The sequence below is a fragment of the Scyliorhinus canicula genome, chromosome 13 (genome assembly GCF_902713615.1).
Source record: "Scyliorhinus canicula chromosome 13, sScyCan1.1, whole genome shotgun sequence".
Classification (NCBI taxonomy): domain Eukaryota; kingdom Metazoa; phylum Chordata; class Chondrichthyes; order Carcharhiniformes; family Scyliorhinidae; genus Scyliorhinus; species Scyliorhinus canicula.
This window is the reverse complement of record NC_052158.1, coordinates 89,609,893-89,626,343: the sequence shown is the minus strand read 5'-3', so window position 1 is coordinate 89,626,343 and position 16,451 is coordinate 89,609,893. Positions and strand designations below refer to the sequence as shown.

Below are 16,451 nucleotides of genomic sequence, written 5' to 3'. Positions count from 1 at the left end.
GTCGAAATTCCTCGTGAGGAAGACAGAATTTTAAAGAATGTTTGTGACTCGCAGTGATCACTGACATCTGGGTGGGTTGCTGAGAAACTTTATGCAATCTGTCTTGGTTGCGTCTGCCATGTAATGTGCAGTTTGTGGGGTGTTGACCACAGTTTGCCTGTTAATTCATGTTTATTTGCTGTTAATTCTGGGATGTTGGAGAATAGTTTGTTGTCTTTGGAATAGTAATTTATTTTCTGTTTGTTTAAAACTGAAGTCTTGTGGCTTTATTCCCTTAGTAAGTACTTGGGATATCAAATTTTGCCTACTTTATAACAAGTAATTACTGGTCCCGAACTAGATTGTAGCAAAATTGTGGGTCTGCTCCAGGATGCAACACTAGATGAACTGCCATGCATAACAGTGTTTACCTATGAAGAAAGATTAAAAATTCTACCTCTGCAGACTCAGGAAAAGATGGCAAACCGCAATCTTATTGAAGCTTATAAAATATTCAATGGGTTTTAGGTAAGGTAAAATTGAATATCATTCACAATGAGTCAGAGTAGATCAGAGACCAAAGATAAAACTAACAAAAACATTATTTACAATAGATATCAAATGAATAATGTCAATGAGTACTTTAAATAATTTGCCTTCCACAGTAACAGAGATAAACCTTTCAGGACATTACAACTGTACAAGTTGGAATATTAGAATCCCAATGAATTCAATTTTTCATAGGTTCTTCCGAGCAATAGAAAACAATTTAACAGCTTCACTATGTGGCAATAACTTGAGTGCAATTTTTAAAATGGATTCCGGATGCATACACTATTGCTAAAAGCAATCGTTTTTCTGAAAAGCTCAATACCAAAGCAAAATACAACAGATGCTGGAAATTTGCAATGAAAACAAAGAATACTGGAAATATTCGGCAGATCAGGGCAGGTCAGTAAACATTTTCCGGTCCTTTCAGCAGAACTGGAAGCTCAATTTTAACTTTGTACAAAAGAATGCATGGATTTTGGAGTTCAAACCTTTTCCTGCTAACTCCATTTCTCCCTCCACTGATGCTGCCTGACCTGTTGAGTATTTTCAGCATCAAGTGCATTTATACATCATTTTTCAATTTTAATATTAGAGATTATTTGCACAACCATTGTCACACAAAAGTACAACACTTTAATCGTTTCCGATAAAGAAAATTTGAGTCTCATATTTCAGATATATGTTGGAATTCTTTAATCCTGGAGACGTAATACTGAAGTAACACGGTTTAACTTCTTCTTGGGCAGCCCCTCAGCGTCAACGTTGGGGAGGTGGTTTCTGCAGCTTTTGAATAGTCCGATCCTGGATCAGTAGACTCTGCCACAGGTTTGGCAGGTGGTGTTTGATGAGGTGGGTGGATGGGACACTCTCCTTCTGCTGTTTACGTTTGGCCTCCCCATGCTCCACCCACGATGCTCGAGGTGATTGGAGCCATCGCGGATGCTTTTTCTCCAGTTTATGCGTTATAAAGCAAACAATTCCCACGTGTCTATGCAAGAATTATATATGTTTAGGGAGGCTCACAGAGCGTCCTTGTGGCATATCTCTTCCCTCCTAGTGATCGCTTGCCACTGCAGATCTCCGAATAGAGTACTTATTTCGGGAGTCTCATGTCAGGCATGCGAGCAATGTAGCCCACCCATCGCAGCTGATCGGGCGTAACCTGTGCCTTGATACTGATAGTGGTCTGGGAAAGGACGATCATGTTGGTACGCCAATCCTGCCAGTGGAGTTGCAGGATTTTACGGGCAACGTTGGTGATATTTCTCCAGGGATTTGAGGTGTCTGCTGTACATTGTACATGTTTCGGACGTATACCGGAAGGAGGGAACCACTGCTGCTTTGTAGACCATGAGCTTGGTGCTGGGTTTGAGGTTTCAGTCTTCGATGCTCTGTTCCTCAGGCGTTTGAAGACTGCACTGGGAGTCGATGTTGAAATTTTGTAGTCAATGTCTGCTCCCGAGGTATGGGAAATGATCCACATTGTCCAAGAGCTCACCGTGCATCTCGATGGTCAGGGTTTGGGGGGGGGGGGGGGGGGGGAGGGGGGGCTAGTTTTGTGTGGCAGGAGGTTGGTAGAGAACCTTTGTTTTCCAAATGTTTAGTCTGAGGCCCATTCCCTCATTTGCCTTGGTGAATGCGTTGATGATGGTTTGTCGCTCGGCCTTTGAATGGGTGCACACACAAGTGTTGTCTGTGGACTGCAGCTCGGTGACAGAGGTTGGGGTGGCCTTGGTTCTGGCTTGGAAGCTCCGGAGGTTGAACAGTTTCCCACTCGTCTGGTAGGTCAACGCCACTCCAGTGGGGAGCTTCAGGTTGGCTGTGTGGAGTGTTGCTGCGAGGAAGATGGGGAAGAGCATAGTGCAGCCCTGTTTGATCGCACTTTCCACAAGTATTGGGTTGTGGTGGTTCCGTTCGTGACGATCACATCTTGCATGTCATCATGGAGCAGGTGGAGAATGGTGACAAACTTCTGCGGCACCCAACTTTTAGGATGATGTTCCACATTCCCTCACGGTTGACAGTCGAAGGCCGTTGCAAGATCAAAGGCAGCTATGTGCAGAGGTTGATGCTGCTCCCTGCACTTTTCTTGGATTTGTCGCGGGCTGAAGATCATGTCCATTGAGCCTCTTGATGGGGGGAAGCTGCAGAGACTCAGGGAAGAGCTGTTCAGTCACTGGGAGGAGGCGGTTGAGGAATATTCTCACGGTGATCTTTCCTGTGGAGGAGAGTAGGGAAATCCCTCTATTTCCGTATTTGGACCTATCTCCCTTCTTGAAGATGGTCACCATTAAAGCATGGATTCTTGTCAAGAGTGCCTCTCCACCACATTTTAATAGAGGGCTTGTTGTTCTTCAGCTGTCAGATGGCCTTTTCGACCTCACGACGAGCTGTAGTTGTGCTGAGATGCTGGCAGGTAGCGTGTTGCAGGATGGTGTCCAGGGCGTCGAATGCTGTGTCTTGGTTGAGGAGGTCTTCGAAGTGCTCTCTTGACTGCTTCTCTGGCTTTGATGAGCACTCCTCCATATTTGGCTCTCTGTGAGGTGGGTCCCTGGGTAGTTGGACCGTAGATGGGTTTTGATTACGCTGAAAGAGCCAATTTAACTATAAAGACCCCATATCACCCAACAATATATCAAACAAGCGTATAGAACTTTCCCCACCTATTAGCAATTTTTAAATTACAGGAATGTTCAACCTTTTGCAAAAGCTGGAAAATAAACAAAAAAACTTGCAAACAGCAATGAAATTCTGTTACCTACCTTCAGCTTTGTTTGCAGAAGTTTCTTGCTTGTGATAATATGAGTGACTTCAGTTTCATTCAAACCATGTGCAATTGCTTGACCTCCCAAAGTTGCGTAGAGGGTGACAACTGGAAAATAAAATGGGCTGAATTTCAGCACAATTCACACAATGAATTCACAATCAATAAGCTTCCTAAAAAGGCAGAATGGAAGAACTTTCTAAGTGCCAGTTTATGAACAAGGTTGTGAACCAATGAATTTTAAATGTTCAAACTCACTGTGGTTTGTGATCAGGGTTTTATGGAATAAATAAATAACCTGGCTTAATTAGTCTTAAATTTCATAAAAGTTCTTTTGAATATTATGATCATTTGACTTTAAAACATCCCTACCTCAAGGTTTGCAGCAGCTATCATCTACAAAAACAATACACATTATTAAAGCCATTTTAATAATAAACTGGTGCTAATGAATTGCATCTGCCCGGTACTGCATTTTCTCATATTTATGTTCCCTCACACACTCTGAATAGCTGGTATACATATTGCATTTCAGGCTGTGCATTCAAATCACAACAATACGCTGAATACATAAGACTTTCAAAGATAAAGAATCACTCTTGCTAAGATCATAGAATCAACATTTGCAGTATGAAATAATTCCTGGTCATAATGTCAAAACCTGACAGCTGACTCCAAGGGCACTCAGTCAGTCAGTTAGTGGGTCAATGTATCCAGGCAAGCTGAAATGTTTTGGAGGGGGGATTTCTTTTCTAACATTCGAGGTCAACCTTTCAGCTGTATGAGAAAACTGTGTCTGACAGCACCCATTTCCTGCTGCACAATGTTGGTTTCAGAGATAAATTACTGGTACTTTTATTTTGGCGGGTGCAAGAGGCAGGAACATTAACCATCTTCATTCCCACGAGCACTCACCACACAGACCAATGACCTTTCCATAAGGAATCAACAAGGGAACATTTTAACCAGATTCAAAGAAAGAAATTAAAAACAAGAGTACTAACATTTCACAGGATGGTTAAACAAATGATCAGCTTAAAAAAATAAAAATGGAAAACTTGTTAACCATGATATAGTTTTTGCAATTGCCGTAGTAAGGAGTTAAAGAATGATGTGTGTATTCTTCATTATTATGCATTGACGTCATGGAGAAAACCAGGAAGGAGTACCGGACAGATGTAATTCATTAGCACCAGCACTGACCTCGATGTCATCAGCTCTCAGCAGAGTCACCTAACACTTTCTCAGGCAAGGCTGGGTGGATACGTGTGAGCGCTCATGGCAAGTTTCCTTAAAGCATAAAGTTCAGATTGCATTTCTCCTTGTATAAATCAGTCTGGCTGGGGCCATTACAAGGGTTGCAGTGTGCTTGGCAGTATTTGAAGCTTAGCATTATTTGAATTAGAATGCAGAAGAAAAATAGCTACAAATGTGCAACATGACAAATGGAAGATTTCATGAAACCTTTAACACTCTGCAATTTCTTTTTTAAACTTCAAGTTTGTTATTTCTACTAAGTTTTAAAAAACATTTCCAATTAAGGGGCAACTTAGCATTTCCAATTCTCCTACCCTGCACATCTTTGGGTTGTGGGGGTGAGGCCTATGCAGACACGGGAGAATGTGCAAACTCCATAGACAGTAACCCGGGGCCGGGATCGAACATGGGTCCTTGGCGCCATGAGGCAGCAGTGCAAACCACTGCTTCACCAGACACCAACATTTCTATGAAGTTTACTGCTGCTTTTGATGTGTGATTCAACATTGGGTGCAGTGAATTTTTTTAAATCAACAATGTCGAATGCAATAAATTATACAAGTTTGGAACTGAAGCTATGATCTGATGTGCTACATTTGGTAAGTCCATTAGTCATTAAATAGTAAAACAAAGAGAATTTAAAGGTGGAACAAAATCCCACCTCAAACATTGTAAGTACATGCGGATATAGGACTGCTAATTTATTACCACTAATCAATGTGCAAGGTTAACCCTGTGTACAAGATCAGCCTAATTTTGTGGCTCCAAAATCATGTTTTTTTCTCATATATTTGTCATATCAGTGAATCTCCTCTTTTCATGATGTGCTAAATTCGCATTAGCAGTCAGCCACAATTTTGTACTCCACACGTGCACGCAAGAGATCAAGCAAGCAATGCAGGCCATATTGAAAAGATGTGGGAGAGTTTAAGACAAGCCCACCCTCTTTGTGCCAGATATGGATTACCTTTTAAAACAGTTTTGATACTTGGTAGACAAGTATTTTTGGAGGGATTTTGAGGCTTCAGTCGATGGCAAGTCTGGCTTTACCAGCTCCAAAAATATTCTATTTAATTTGTTTATACTTTTGCAAAGAAGAGAAAAGGCCACACTTGAACTTCATTAGATTGTAACATTCTATTATCCTTCAGGGCAAAATATCACAAATGCAATTAATTATATATGAAGATGTTTTGGTGTTCATTTGCACCAAGCACAATCAGTATATTTGCTAATAATAAGATTCAATTTCAAAATAGGATTTCATAGTATATATTATATGGAGTAGGACAGCTCTGCAACCCCAACATTCCAATTCGACAGCTATGATAACCATTAGAAAACTTTCCAATTCTACTGATATCAGCAAGAACCAAGACATAAATGTATTTCCACCTCTCACCAACTCTCCCCAAATCCCCAGCTCTCTCTTCTCTTAGTCTCAATTATACCCTGCCCTCTACTGTATTTGGTCCAAATACTACCTGTTATTGATGCAGTGTCAATACCATGGGAAATAGATTCGTCAAGTGTAAATCCATGAGCTAAATTTAATGTTTACGGGCTCGTGGTACAGATCCTTAGTCCCACAGGGAAGTATGCACATAGCACGGTGGCGTAGTGGTTAGTGTAAAGTTTGCACATTTTCCACTTGACTGTGTGGGTCACCCCCACAATCCAAAATATGGGCATGGTAGGTGGCTACAGTAATTTGCCGCTTAATTGGAACAAAATAATAGGGTACTGTAAATTTATTTATTTCTTTAAACTGTGCACATAGGCTTCATTACTTTTAATGGATGGGAAGTCAAGTATTATACTTATCTGTGCCCTCATTTCTATGGGTGGGATTTACCGAGCAACCTGCCTTGTGTTCCGCGGCAGCAGGAGGTGGCCCGCCATTGCCCGGCGGCGGGATCTTCTGGTTCCTAATTGAACGCACCCCTTGCCATTGGGAAACCTGCAGCGGGGAGGTGCTATAGGAAGAATGGGAAGATCCCACCAGCATGAATGGCTGGAAAATCTCACCCTATGTTTCTCAATTTGCTCTAAGATCAGTTTTTCCATTTAAAATTGATGTGTCAATAAGGAATAAGCAAATAACAAATAAGGGCAGCACGGTAGCATTATGGATAGCACAACTTCACAGCTCCAGGGTCCCAGGTTCGATTCCGGCTTGGGTCACTGTCTGTGCGGAGTCTGCACATCCTCCCCGTGTGTGCGTGGATTTCCTCCGGGTGCTCTGGTTTCCTCCCACAGTCCAAAGATGTGCAGGTTAGGTGGATTGGCCATGCTAAATTGCCTTTAGTGACCAAAATTGCCCTTAGTGTTGGGTGGGGTTACTGGGGGTGCGCGGGAGGGGGGGGGGGGGGATGTAGTCCAGAGGGGGACTTGAGGCCAGGCCCCCGCTGAGAGGACTGGTCAGGGCCTGGAGGGGAAGGATCGGTGAGGACCGGACGGCAGAGTGGGAAGTGGTGATGGGGGGGGGGGGGGAGGAGAGAGGTGGGAGAGACTGGCCAGGCCCCCGCTGGGAGGACTGGTCAAGGCCTGAGGAGGGGAGGCAGCAGTGAGGGGGGCCGGACAGCCGAGCAGGAAGTGGTGGCGATGATGGGGCACTGTGGAGCAGTGGGGTCCCTGGGTGGGGGATCATGTGTGTGCAGGGTGTCCTGTGCGAAGCTGGGTCTGGGCGTTTAAACAGCTACTCTGGAGTTTGACGTGATCTTTTTCTTCCAAATCTGGCAGAGTCACCGAAGTTAGCAATTTAAATCACTTCGGTTGATGGTACCCAAACCAGAGGAAGCTAGCAGTTCTGAACAGTTGCCGATAAACCTTTACCCAGGACCTCCTGAAGGGATTCCCCAGGCCATCATTGGGGTACCTCCCAAATGCAACGCTGGTGAACCAGGAAGTTATGGGCAGAATATATCCCAGAAGATAGGGCAATTGAAATTTACAAAGTTGGCACCAGGGATGATGAGGCTGAGTTATTTTTATAAATTTAGAGTACCCTATTCATTTTTTCCAATTAATGGGCAATTTAGCGTGGCCAATCCACCTAGCCTGCACATCTTTGGGTTGGGTGGGGGGGGGGGTGGAAACCGACACAAACACGGGGAGAATGTGCAAACTCCACATAGACAGTGACCCAGGGCAGGGATCAAACCTGGGACCTCAGCGCCGTGAGGCAGCAGTGTTAACCACTGCGCCACCGTGCTGCCCCTGATGTGGCTGAGTTATGAGAACTAAAGGAATTGATTTATTAAAATTGAAGGTGAATAAAAGGAAATAGTGTCAATTCTCCAAATTTGAAATGAAAGCAGAAAATGCTGAAGATGTCAGCACATATGGGGAGAACCAGCAGGTTATGATGCTTCAGGTGTGTACCCTTCGTTGGAACTCAGTGTGAGAGGGGATTTGACAGGAGATGCTCAAAGTAGTAAGAGAAATCAACATGATATGCATAGATTACTTATTTCTATTGGTACGCAAGTCAAAAACAAAAAGGCATGACCGAAGATCAGAAAAATTAAAACATAAAGGGAGAGATTAAAGTTGTCAGAACAGGGACTGCACCAACCACAGGTGGTGATCAATGTTAGAACCGATTATTGTTCAAAAGATAGGGCATGGGGATAAAGCAGGGAAATGGAATAGAGTTTGGGATACAGGAGGGGGGAAAGCTTGCAAATGGGATTTTAAAAAAACATCCCCACAATCCGCTTAAATTCAGGTCAGCTCAGGGAAACGAAGGGCTGAATGACTGGTTCCAGTGCGAACATTTCTATGCTGCAAACTGCAGACATTACTGAATTGTTAGTTCTGAACCTGAAGAACATCAAAATAATTTACAGTTGAAATCAAGGCACTAGATTGTGAAATGCTGGAATATCAAGATTGTTTCAATATATATATTATTACTTCAACAGCTCTAACATGATTAAAATTAACAGAAATTGGACGAGTTGCAAGCAGCCCAAAGTAAAATATACCTAAATATCTATATGTCCATATTCTTTAGAACTCTAAACAATTAACTGATAATGAAGTCATTCAATTTAGCCAACTTCTTTCAAATGGAAGATTTAATATGATTATTTCCTGCTAAAATTATGAACTTAACCTTCAGAGTCATTGGGAGGACAAGGAACATAATAGTTTGGCCACACAGAGTGGCAAAGACCCCCATTCCAGTTTGTAGACTTAGCTAAGACAACACTTGGCCTCATCTCTTGATTGAGTAAATAGAACTTGGATACCAGAGATAATAGCAAACACCATGAGGGACGGGGATCAGAGGAGGGGAAGGTCAAGTGAAAATTTTCAGATTCAAATGAACTGCAAAATATATTTCTTAAATTTTGAATACAGTGCACCTAATTTCTGAAAACTATGAATATGAAAAAAAAAATGAAAATTGCTTATTGTCACGAGTAGGCTTCAATGAAGTTACTGTGAAAAGCCCCTAGTCGCCACATTCCGGCGCCTGTCCGGGGAGGCTGGTACGGGAATCGAACCATGCTGCTGGCCTGCTTGGTCTGCTTTAAAAGCCAGCGATTTAGCTGAGTAAGCTAAACCCTGTAACCTGTACAGGATAAAATCAACACCTTCAATTGTTTCCAAAATAATCTGCATCCCTCCAATGAGGAATATTGTGAAGTGCACAATATTGTTTGTGCACTTCAGTGTTTTGGGTGACTACTAAAGGCTGATATTTTATATCTGAATTCCATCCAAGACTCTACAGTAAGTAAATTCAGCAGTGCCACTCTTACTGTTTGTTTTGAAGCCTGTAATAGAAAAATCTTTAACTTTGAATTCTTCCCGTTCAGTTATGAACTTCTGATCATAAAAACACTTTTTTTAATTCAATCATGGTATATGTGTGTCGCTGGCTGGGCCAGCATTTATAGCCCATCCCTAATTGCCCTTGAGGTGACAGTTAGGAGTCAACCACATTGTTGTGGGTCTGGAGTCACATGTAGGCCAGACGAGGTAAGGACCACAGATTGTGTTCCCTAAAGGACATTAGTGAACCAGATGGGTTTTTCCGACAATTGGCAATTCCAGATTTTTATTGAATTCAAATTTCACCATCTGTAGTGGCGGGATTTGAACCCTTGTGCCCAGAACATTACTAGTCCAGTGACAATACCACTATGCCACCATCGCTCAAGTTGATTGCCATTCAATACAATCAAGGCTGATCTTAACCTCAGCTTCACTTTACTGCCCACTCCTCAGATCCCTCAGTATTCACAAACCCCTAAGTGAGGAAATTTCTCCTCATCCAATCCTAAATAATTGATCTTTGCCCTGAGACTCTTCCCCCATTTTTGAGATTTCCTCGCCAAGGGAAACAGCATCTTAGTATCTACCCTTTCAAGCCCCTTGCAACCCATTGTATATAGAACATAGAACATAGAGTGCAGAAGGAGGCCATTCGGCCCATCGAGTCTGCACCGACCATTTAAGCCCTCACTTCCACCCTATCCCCACAACCCAATAACCCCTCCAAACCTTTTGGACACTAAGGGCAATTTAGCATGTCCAATCCACCTAACCTGCACGTCTTTGGACTGTGGGAGGAAACCGGAGCACCCGGAGGAACCCCACGCAGACACGAGGAGAACATGCAGACTCCGCACAGACAGTGACCCAGCGGGGAATCGAACCTGGGACCCTGGAGCTGTGAAGCCACAGTGCTAGCCACTTGTGCTACCGTGCTGCCCATTGTAGTAAAGACCAACATCACATTTGCCTAATTGCTTACTTTACTTCTCTTTTTTTTTAAATAATTTTTATTGAAAAATTTTGAATTTATACAACAATAACGCACCATAGTAAAATACCAAAAATAACAATAATATCAACAATCATAAACATTCGCCCCACCTCCATGAACAACACAGCATTTTAACAACAACGCAAATTAACACAATATAAAGTTACAGAATAGACACTACAACCCCGGGTTGCTGCTGCTATTGACCAAGTTACCTATCCCTGAGCCAGGAAGTCCAGAAAAGGCTGCCATCGTTTATAGAACCCTTGTATTGATCCTCTCAGGGCAAATTTGACCCTTTCCAATTTTATAAATCCCGCCATGTCACTGATCCAGGTCTCCACACTTGGGGGCCTTGCATCCTTCCACTGTAGCAGAATCCTTCGTCGGGCTACTAGGGACGCAAAGGCCAGGACACCGGCCTCTTTCGCCTCCTGCACTCCTGACTCTACCGCAACTCCAAAAATCGCGAGTCCCCACCCTGGTTTGACCCTGGATCCAACCACCCTCGACACCGTCCCCGCCACCCCCTTCCAGAATTCTTCCAGTGCTGGGCATGCCCAGAACATATGGGCGTGGTTCGCTGGACTCCCCGAACATCTGGTGCACCTGTTCTCACCCCCAAAGAACCTACTCATCCTAGTCCCAGACATGTGGGCCCGGTGCAGCACCTTAAATTGGATGAGACTAAGCCTCGCACATGAGGAGGAAGAGTTGACTCTCTCCAAGGCATCCGCCCAAGTCCCGTCCTCTATCTGCTCCCCAAGTTCCTCCTCCCATTTAGCCTTCAGCTCCTCTACTGACGACTCCTCCACCTCCTGCATTACCTTATAGATGTCAGACACCTTCCCCTCTCCGACCCACACCCCCGAAAGCACTCTGTCCATCGTCCCCCGCGACGGCAGCAGAGGGAATCCCTCTACTTGTCGCCTAGCAAACGCCTTTACCTGCAAGTATCTGAACATGTTCCCTTGGGGAAGGCCAAATTTATCTTCCAGTTCCCCCAGGCCCGCAAACCTCCCGCCAATAAACAGGTCCCTCAATTTACTGATGCCCGCCCTTTGCCACCCCCTAAATCCCCCATCCTTGTTCCCCTGGATGTACTTTACTTCTCTTTGTACAAGTACACCCAAGTCTTTCTGAAAATGAACATTTGAAAATTTAATGTCTTTTTTAAAATATTCTGCTTTGATATTCTTACTACCAAAGTTATTAACCCCAGTTCCCCACATTATACACTATCTGCCATCTTGTTTCCCACTCAATTAACCTGCTCTTTGCAGCCTCTCCGTCCTCCTCACAGCTTACATTCTCAACTAACTTGCATCTTCAGTAAACCTAGATAAATTACTTGTGGTCTATTTTCCTCTCTGAGCCCTTATCTTGTGCATTAAGCTTTTGTGTAGCACCTCATTAAATAAAATTTGCATTTATCACATACACAAATTTTCTTTTACCTAGCCCACTACATACATCTTCCAAAAACCCGGTCAAACAAAGTTTCCTTTTCATAAAATTATATTGACTTTGACTGATCATATGATTTTCCAAGAGCGTTGTTAAGACTTCCTTAATAACGGATTCCAGCATTTTCCAAGAGCATTGTTAAGACTTCCTTAATAACAGATTCCAGCATTTTTCCTGATTACTGATGTCAGGCTAACTGAACTGCAAGTTTCAGTTTTCGCTCAATTCCGGAATAGCAGAATTATATTTGCTAAATTTCAATCCACTGAGACTATTCTAGAAACTAGGGGATTAAAAAATAAATCATAACCAGTGCATACACTATCTATGTAGATACCTCATTTAGAACCCTTAAATGCAATGTCCTGGGCATTTGACTGTCTGAAGTCCCTTAGGTTTTTCCAATACTTTTTCTCTCTGATATTAATAACCATAGGTTTCTCACTCTTGATAACCCCTTGGTAGTGTGTAATTTGTGTTTTCTACTGTGAATACAGTTAAAATATTTATTCAATCTCTCATTCCATATTATAATTTCTCCTGTCTCTGCTTCAAAGGGACCAACATTTACTTTAGCTACTTTGCTCCTTTTCATGGGCTGGATTCTCCCCTGCCCTGCTAGGCAGGGGGTTCCGGCGGGTTGGGGTGGCGTGAACCACTCCGGCGTCGGGCCGCCCCAAATGTGCAGAATACTCCGCACCTTTAGGGGCCAAGCCCTCACCTTTAGGGGCTAGGCCCGCGCCGGAGCTGTTGGCGTGCCGCGGGAAAGGCCTTTGGCGCCATGCCAGCCGGGGCTGAAGGGACTCCGCCAGACGGCGGAAGTCCGCGCATGCGCGGGAGCGTCAGATGTCATTCCCGTGCATGCGCAGTCGCAGATGGTTAATGCCTGACGCGGAAGGAAAAAAGTGCCCCCACGGCACAGGCTCGCCCGCGGATCGGTGGACCCCGATCGCGGGCCAGGCCACCGTGGGGGCACCCCCCGGGGCCATATCGCCCCGCGCCCCACCCCCCCCCCCACAGGACCCCGGAGCCCGCCCGCACTGCCAGTCCCGCCGGTAAGGGACGTGGTTTGATTCACACCGGCGGGCCCGGCATTACAGCAGAGGGACTTTGGCCCATCGCGGGCCGGAAGGGGCCCGCCGACAGGCGCGGCCCGATTCCCGCCCCCGCCGAATATCAGGTGCCGGAAAATTGGGCGGCCAGCGGGGGCGGGATTCATGCCGGCCCCCGGCGATTCTCCGACCCAGCGAGGGTTGGGGAATCCAGCCTCATATACTTGTGAAACCTCTTAGTCTTTTTTTATATTCCTAGTTAGTTTATTCTCATTGCAATTTTTTCTCTTTTTGAGTTTTTGGTTATCCTTTAATTGGTTTCCAGAACACTCCCAATCCTCAGACTTACTATTATTCTTTGCCACATTATAAACTTCTTATTTAATCACATACCAGACTCAACTTCCCTAGTAAGGCACAGGTGAATCTTCCTCGCTCAGCTTCTTTTAAATTTAAATTGAGCATTTTGAATTCTTTCTTTAAATGTTTCCCCATGTTTATTCACTCCAATAGATGTATTTACTCAATCAACCTTAACGCTCTCCTCTCAGCCAAGGTAATTGGCTTCATTTACTTTTAAGATTTTTGTCTGGGACTGGAGTATGTCCCTTTCAAACTTAAGAAACGGAATTTTATTATGACCATTTTCTCCAGTGTTTTTTAATGAAGCAGTTACTAATTCATCCTACCTTATTGCACAACACAAGATCTAAGATAGCTTTACCTTAGCTGGTTTCATCACATACTTTTTCAGTAAACAGTTGCGGAAGCACTCGACAAACTCACCTTTCACATTGGGCGGAATTCTCCGCAAGGCCCGACGCCGTCGTGAAACCCGGAGAGGTTCACGACGGCGTCGGAGGCCTCTCCTTGCCCCCCCCCCCCCCCCCCCCCCCCTCACCCCCGGGGGCTAGGAGGGCCGTGCCGTAAATCTCGGCCGGGGGTTTTGTCGCTGGTGTCAAGGCCCGGCGCGCCGAAAATGACGCGGCCGACGCGCCTAATGACGTCAGCCGCGCATGCGCAGGTTGGCCGGCTCCAACCCGCACATGCGCGGCTGACGTCACGACGGATGACGGCTCAAACCCGCGTATGCGCGGTTGCCGTCTTCCCCTCCGCTACCCCGCAAGACGTGGCGGCTTGATCTTGCGGGGCGGCGGAGGGGAAAGAGTGCGTCCCTTTGAGATCGCGGGCCAGTCCCCTCCCGAGCACGGTCGGGGTGCTCACTCCCCTCTCCGCCCCCCACAAGCCACAAACCAGGTATTGGCGCCATGTTCAAGCCGGCAGCGACCAGGTGTGGTTGCCGTCGGCGTGAACCGGTCGGGAAGGGCAGGCCGCTTGGCCCATCCGGGTCGGAGAATCGCGGGCCGGCGTGAAAAACGGCAGCCCGCGATTCTCCGAGTGGCGTGTCGTGTTTTGGAGGGGGGGGGGGAGAGAATCGCGATTCTCCCACCTGGCGTGGGAGCGGAGAATCGCGCCCATTATCTTTTCCAATTTAACTTGTTCAGTCTGCTTGTACCAAAAACAATTCTTTTTGCTTAATGCTCTGCCCAACATCGTGACTACTGTTAGGGGTCTACCTACTCCCACCACCAGCATTTTCTGACCCTTGTTATTTCTAATCTCCACCTATACGGAATCTACTTCCGAATCTCCTTTTTCATGAACGTTCTTCTGGAATCCTTTACTGACAGGGCTACTCCTCCTCCTCTTCCATTATTTACCAATTTTGGTGACCTTGCAACCATGTTTCTAAATGACGATTAGATCTTACCTCTATTTGTGCCACTAATGTATCTACCTCATGAATGGTTTGTGCATTCAGATAAAATGCCCTTAACTTTATTTATTATTCTTTGCCTGGACCTTATTCGCTGATGCACTTTTTATTGTTCAACTTTCTGTCCCACTTGGCTTGTCTTTAGACGAAGTGTAACATCGCTCTATTATTTCGACATTTTTCTTCAGGTTTCGAAATCTCCCCTCACGTGATCCCTTCTTCCCACCTCTTTTAGTTTAAAGCCCTATACACAACCTTGGTTATACAATTCGCTGGGATACAAATTCCAGCCCAGTCATAAGTGGCGCCAGAATAGCTTCCTTGTCCTCCTGTACTGGTGCCACTGCATCATGATTTGAAACTCTTTCTTCCCACGCCACTCTCTGAGCCAAGTGTCCAATTCTCTAATCTGCTTGACCCCATGCCAGTTGGCTCATGGCTTAGTAACAATCTCAGGAATTAGGCATTTATTTGGAATCCAACTTCTCAAACTCTCCCAGAATATAAGTTCTAGTTCTAGGTGTGTCACTGGTTCCTATGTGGACCACAAAAACAGGTTGCACCCCCCACCCCATTCATGGGATGACGTCCTTAATCCGGGCACCAGGCAGGCAACACAACCGTTGGAACTCCCAGTCATGACAGCAGGGAATAGCATCTATCCCTGGGAATATATGGTCCTCTATCACTATCACATTTCTTTTCACTCCTATTTGATTGGATTCCAGCACCATGGTGCTAGGATCAATATGCATTTCCACTCTACAGTGCTATTCTCATCCAAAACAAGTATCATGCACCCCATGGCTGTTGGTCAGAGTCAAAAGGGTTGAAAATACAAATTAAGGACAGGAATAGGCCATTAGATCCTTTGATCTTGCTCTACCATTTAATAAGATAATGGTTGGTCTGATTGTAGCCTCAAATTCATTTTACTGCCTACTCTCCATATCCTTTGACTGCCTTGTTGGTCAAGAATCTATTTAACTTTGCCTTAAAAGCATTCAATGGCCCTGTCTCCACCCCTCTCTGGGGAAGAAAATTCCAAAGGCTCAAGAACCTCAAAAAAATTCTCATCTCCAACTTTAATGGGAGACCCCTTAGTTTTAAACCATGTTCTGTAGCTATACTCTCGCCTACAGGGAGAAACATACTTTCAGCACTTGCAATGTCAAGTTCTCACAGGATCTTATGTTTCAATAAGGTCACCTCTCATTCTTCTAAACTCCCATGAATACAGGCCCAACCTAATCTTCCTCACAAGGTAACCCCTTCATCCCTGGAATCAGTTGAGTAAACTGTCTCCAACTCCTTTAATGCAATTATGTATTTTCTTAAATAAGGAGACCAAAACCAGCACAATACTCCGGATGTGGTCTCACTAATGCCTTATAGAACTGCAGTAAAATTTCCTTACTTTTATATTCCATTCCCCTTGCAATAAACAACAACATTCCATGTGCCTTTCTAATCACATGCTTCACCTGCATACTAACTTGTTGCAAAAAGTCACCATAGTCCTTTATGACCATAGGCAGCTTTCCCCTCTTGAGGGGGAGCTGACTGATGATGTTTTAACCTGAGGATCACCACACCCTAGGCGAGGGAAAAGCCATCATGAGTAACCTCAGCCGGTACAGGAATCAAACCTGCACTGTTGGCCTGGCTCTGCATCACAGAATCCCTACAGTGCAGAAGGAGGTCATTTGGCCCATCGAGTCTGCACCTACCATTCTGAAAGACCACTCTACACTGCCCCAATCCCTGCCCTATCCCTGTAACCCCAACTAACCTTTCGACATTTAGGGTCAATTTAGCATG

General features: G+C 44.8%; 1 protein-coding gene across 4 annotated transcripts in view; it reads right to left on the bottom strand.

The window, feature by feature from the left end:
- Positions 1-16,451, bottom strand: part of acsl3a (acyl-CoA synthetase long chain family member 3a) — a 139,651-nt gene that overhangs the window by 53,946 nt on the left and 69,254 nt on the right. For all 4 annotated transcript variants that reach the window (XM_038817603.1, XM_038817606.1, XM_038817605.1 and 1 more), the window contains one exon: positions 3,294-3,403. In XM_038817603.1, coding sequence (XP_038673531.1) covers positions 3,294-3,403 — 110 coding nt within the window. The remainder of the gene's footprint in view (positions 1-3,293; positions 3,404-16,451) is intronic.